At 41.3% G+C, this 5873-nt stretch overlaps 1 protein-coding gene across 1 annotated transcript; it reads right to left on the bottom strand.

Moving 5' to 3' along the window:
• apof (apolipoprotein F) lies at positions 1-3747 on the bottom strand. Its single transcript, XM_005799843.3, has 2 exons — positions 3514-3747; positions 1-2427 (listed from the first exon to the last, which is right to left on the bottom strand). The coding sequence occupies exon 2, from the start codon at positions 2390-2392 to the stop codon at positions 1097-1099; it is 1296 nt and encodes a 431-aa protein (XP_005799900.1). The 5' UTR covers positions 2393-2427; positions 3514-3747; the 3' UTR covers positions 1-1096.
• Between the last annotated feature and the right edge of the window lie 2126 nt (positions 3748-5873).

Here is a 5873-nt window from a genome sequence, read left to right as displayed (position 1 = left end):
TCAAGATCAAAGTTTGAGGAGTTGCAGGTTTATTTTCCTGAGATCAGTCTTTCAGTGCTGCTGCAAAATGTACAGATAATTCAAACTGATATCCACTTTATAAAAAATGGTGATAACTCTAAGAAGTCTAGTTTGTCATTACATCAGTTAGAATGAATATTCACAGTTTGCTATAACTAAATGAGTCAATTATTAATAAAAACATTTATTTCTTTATGTGAAGTAGTCTAGTTTCTAATACATTTAATTTTCAAATGTTGTCAAGTCAAAAGCTTGAAAAACTTTCAATTATTCATTTTTCTTTTATTAGTGAAACGTTTTGAAAATTCCAACCTTTAATTTTAGTACATTTATTCCTAAGGAAAACAATCCCACTGTAAGAAATTCCTGATGAGTTTAAAATAAACTTAGCTACAGCAGTATTTACACTTTTCTTTTTAATGACAATAACCTTTATAAAAAAATATGTTTTTTTAAATATCTCTTTAAACTTTCACAATGTCTTGACAATTTAATATGAAACAGACAACTTGTGAAAAAACTCAAGCCCCTCCACATCCTCCCAGTCAAAAACAACCAGTCAGAGCCAGGAGGAAGGTCTTAGCACTACCAATCAAGCTTGTGTATGTGCTGCTCAATGCGCCAATGCTGAAGAAACAACCTACAGGAAATCTTTTTATCTATGTTCACTGTAGGCTCCATTGTGGTGAAGGAGCTATAGAGTAGCAGAGATAAAGGTGATTGACAGCGCTAAGGCCTTCCTCCTGGCTTTGATTGGTTGTTTCTGAGTGATGTATTTCTGCAGACGACAGTAGGACCACAGAAAGAAGGCCAAGCAGTTGGATTTGTTCAGATGTCAGGACATAGTGAAAGTTTGAGAAAATATGTTATAAAACTTTTTTCTTTTATAAAAGTTACCTAATGCAGCTTTAAAGGCGAAATAGTGTTGAACAGAAGATCGGCAGTATGACTACCAATCATTTATCTACCTATGTTTTTGTTTAAAATATTTATTTCTACACATGGGATTTTTCACCCCCAAATAAACTTAACAATTAGGTATTCCTACATTAAAAATTGCCTGAAGTGTACTTGTTCACTCGGCAGTAAAGGTTCCCCTCTCCAAGCTGGACTGGTTCACCAGCACATCGTCCTCTGCCTTCATGGAGTTCATCAGGTACTTGACTCCGGCTTTCACACCGGTCTTCACTCCTGCCCCCACAGCGTACCCTGCCACCCCAACAGTCCCGCCTGTGGCCACCATCAGGGCGTCTGTACCCAGGTCCACGGCGCTGAGGATGGCTCTCTCCTTGGCCGTTGCCGAGCAATTGATGGAGGCGTAGTAGACCGCCGTGCCGAGGCTGTAGAGGGTGCTGACCGCGGGGATCCACTCCACCACATTGTACACGCGCTCCTCATCCTTGTTGATGCAGCTCCTCTGAGGACTGCGCTTCATCCGCTGACCTGAGGATTGAAAAAGCTCTTCCTGGGGGTTGCACTGGCGGATCCAGCACTCAGACTCCAGGGATGTGGATGGAAAGATGCGGCTACCTTTCTTTAACACAGCTTGGTACATTCCAGGCATGAGAGGTCCACCGCTGGTCACACCGGCACACAGGACTCCGAGTCTTTCACAGCTTCTGACAGCGTCCTCCACTCGGCCTGCAGCTCCTCTTACAGCCGTTCCCAGTAGCATGGTCCCATTCACTCGGCTCCAACCATCACAATGTCCCTCCTGTGATGCAAGGCCACCATCTTTCACTAAAGCCAGCTGCTGAATGTTGAACATCACTCCATCTATATGCTGACTTGCTTCTTCTCCCTCGGAAAGCAGTGCTGCTGAAGTCGATGCTGATGTAGACCTGCTCATCTTCCTCTCTATAAGAGCCACCAAATCCATCAGCAGCTCCTCAGTGTCAGCCTTCCCCAGCAGGTCGTACAGCTTCAGAACCAGGAGCTGAGCCTCCTGTGGGCAGCCTGACGCCACCAGGACAGGCACCAACGAGAGTCCCATCAGCTCCTGAGGGAACACAGAGGATAAGGGATCATCCACCGCACTGGCATACAGCAGCTCCTCACAGCTGACATTTCCTCGAATCTGGAGGTGATCTCGAATCTGACCCTGAAGCTTCGCCGAAATAGACCATGTCGCAAGTTGAGCAGATCGGATCTTCTCCACGTTTTGAGAACGAGTCGACGTAGGTTCAGATTTGTCTGGTTGTGGACTGGAACCAAGGAGAACCTGAATGTCCTGTTTCTGCTCAGCATCTTCACTGGCTGGAGTTGTTTGGAGCAGGTTGTCCGTTTTGGGTGGAGGAGGCGGGACTCTGCATAGGCTCTGTTCGGTCAGCAGGAGCTGGATCAGAAACAGCCACTTCAACTTGGAGAACATCCTCCCTCTCTTCACAGGGATCTTCCTCAAAGCCACTAGTACAGGATCAAGACAATACATACTCAAAAAAACATAGCAAGCTGTCAGTGAATAAAGTTTGCAGATATTGTTGTTAAAGAAACAAGTTATAATTTCCTAAATAATAATCTTAAGTGATTCTTAATCAGGTTTATCTTGTAGACTTGCCATTATAGTGGCTGTACCTGTCAGGATTCAGTGGACTCCTGATGGTTCAGTACAAATGATGGATATACCTTTGTGTTTTGTTATGGTTAGTATTTTTGCTCCAGTTTCTCCCTGGTCTAATTTCTCTTTATGTTTATTCATTCCATGTCAATTAGGCCAACTCAATTCACGCTAGCCACCTTTTTTGTGTGTGTTGATGTACCCATTATAGCTTTAGTTCACTTGCAATCACACCTCTGTGAACGGCAAGCAGTCCTGCACACAGCAAGGATGCTGTGTTTACCAAAGTAAAATAAAGGATAATTCTGTTTTTATGTTTATTAATTATGGTGTGCAATCAGACTCAACTCGCTCCAGTAACACATTCGTAAATACTGTTGTGGCAAAAGTTAGATTTTTATTATGTCTTAGTTTTTTGGACTTTTTAATTACGTTGTTTTGCATACTGCACACCGGTGTGCCAAATACTTCAGCACGGTGTGATGAAATATTTAATTCAGTAGTTCACTGTCAGAATTTCTGTTTTCTGATCTCTTTGTGACTTTGTAAACTGAGTTTATCTTATTTTTTTTTTATTTAATTAATTTATTTATTAGGTTTTTTTTTATCATTATCTTCAACCTCTAATTCTGTCACCTGCCTGCCTCCTGCTTGTATTTGTGGCCACAGCAACTATTCATCTTAAAACGTCGTTCTGTTCAGACAGTAAGAACATCATGAACAAAGATGGGGGTTTTTAATGGTGAACAGTAAATCAGATCAGTAAAACAAAATTACAAAAAATTACAATGCAAAAGCAGCAGCAGGGCAATAAATGAAAACATTAAATGTGTGGTTCTTATTTCATCTCGCTCACAACTTACATTATTCATCCTGTTCCTGACAGCTATGAAATTAAGTTTTTGCTTAATCTTAGATAATTTTATCCCACCTACCTTAACAATAACCACGTCTTGCAGACTGCAGCGTGTCAGATGGCTTCAGGACGTGGGAGGCTGTTTCTTCTCGTTCTCTCAGCAGCTTTTTTTCTGCCTCCAATGAGAATCTGCTTCTCTAACACGGCATCTCAGAGCCCTCCCTCTCTGCCAGCCGTCTTTCAGCCGCCTTTTCTATTTGGCCTCATTGCTCAACAGGGAGCGCAGGGCTTGAATATTGATTCACGTGGGGAAAGTCCATGTGGTCTAAAGCAGTTTTGTTTGTGTGTCCTGTTATCCACTCATCCCCCACAGTTCTTCTGCTCACTCTCACGCAGCCGCTCGGTTTTGTTTATGACCCACATAGTTGAAAGAAAATGCCCCACTCCACCCCACTCCTCACACTGTGAGTGAATTTCTCTCTTTCACTGCCAACAAGAGGAGTAAAGAAAGTGAGCTTGTTTTGAAAGTAAAAACGGGATTTCTTCACATAGTGGCATCTATTTGGATCTAATTTCTGCCTTCATTCGATTTAATCGCTTGGGGTCTGCAGTGGTAGCATCTGTCGCCACTCTTTGTATAAATGTCGAAAAAGCCCTTTTAGAAATTTTAGAAATTGCATTATATTTTATTCACTGGTAAACCATTTTACAAAACCACTGGTACCACAACCTCAAACAATTCATATAAACTTAATCTAGAAAAACTGTTTCTGTAATTTATACTTTTTCAGGTTGACTAGTTTCTAGACAGTCTTGACAAGTAATCCATGCATTTCTGTTTCTTTTGGGTTTAATAATGAGGTCTGGATGAGGATTAATATTTATTTTTCCACCAGGCAAAGCAAGCAGGATGGAAAAAGTCTTACATGTTCAATGAAAGAGCATAATTTAGGGTCACCAAATCCTCAGTCTGTATGTTTGAAACAGAGTTTGCTGTCCTTCCATCACAAAAGCAAACATGTTGTGTTTGCTCTGCTGGGATTTTAACTGGAACAGTGTGCTTTGGTCAGATGAGATTGAGCTTAGTTGAAACATAAGCTTCAGGTCGATCTGGCCATGGAAAGGCACCACATGCCCAATGTTTAGAATGACGCAAGATTTTAAATAAGAATGTAGTAAATTGAAAACATTCAAAGGGAGGTTCCATCCAGATCAGATGCCTGAACCAGAGCAAGTGATTTTCTTTTGAGGCAGAGCGGCAGCTCTACTCTGAGGTCCCTTCAGATGACTTGATTACTTGACTTGTCTCTCATTTCTAGTCCATCTTGCACTGCAGCTGCTTGTGTGATCTCATTCGGTTATCCCTCATGACCATAGATGAGGGTGAAAATGTAGACAGACCAAATCTAGGAACTCACACTTAGGCACAGTTTGTTCTTCAACATAACAGACAAGGGCTGCACCTACATTTCTCTATCCATCCATTTATATCCCACTTTAGTCACATTCGGGCCTGAAATTAGAGATCAGTCCTGAAATCTGGATGTAGTGTTGGACTCTGAACCTTCAGAGCCACATAAAGACAGTTGCAAAGTTGGCCTTCTATCAGAATATTTCTCTGATTAGAGGACTGATCTAGAGAAACTCATTCATGCTTGCACCACAATATATTAAAGACTTGCTGCTGTTGTATCAACCTTCCAGACCTTCAGGTATTCCACAGAACCAGAACCAAACATAGAGAAGCAGCATTTGGCTTCTATTCTCCTGTACTCTGGAAAAAACTTCCAGAAAACTGCAAAACTGCTGAAAGACTGAGTTCTTTTAAATCAAGACTAAAACCTTTTTAGATTCACCTTTGATTCATAATCATTTTAACACTGATCAATATATTTGGTATTTATTTCCTTGATGATTTTGTAGATAATATTGCTGTTTCATAACTTATTACTGTATTATGTTTTTTATAGTGTGTAAAACAGTTTACTTCATCCTACCATCAGTTATGAGTGAAATACTACAATTTCTCTGTTTTGAGCTCAGACTTCGAGTTTAGCTGCTTTTCATCTCGGTCGCTGCAGTGAATGTTGTGGCCTGAATTAGTAAGCAGAACGCCATCATCACCATCTTCCTCACAGCTACACCCTGAAATCCTTCCATGAACTCCAAAAACCTGACTAGAGCAGCCTTGGTTGACTGCAGCCTCACGGGGAACAAGCTCAACTTTGTGCCAAGAATGCAGGCCTTTCTCCTGCTTGGGTTGTAAAGACCAAATTAAAAACATCCTCTGTGCCTTATGCTTTTGCAGTGTTCCCATGAAATGCTTTAAGGTACTTTTAATAGTTCATGAGAGACACATAATCAACCCTTCTTACTGGACCATCTCGCTCCCCAGACCAGAATCATAAGAAAAGCCTGTGGTGAAATAAAAAGCAGAGA

This window comes from Xiphophorus maculatus, chromosome 20 (genome assembly GCF_002775205.1).
Source record: "Xiphophorus maculatus strain JP 163 A chromosome 20, X_maculatus-5.0-male, whole genome shotgun sequence".
NCBI lineage: Eukaryota > Metazoa > Chordata > Actinopteri > Cyprinodontiformes > Poeciliidae > Xiphophorus > Xiphophorus maculatus.
This window is presented reverse-complemented; position numbering and strand designations above follow the sequence as displayed.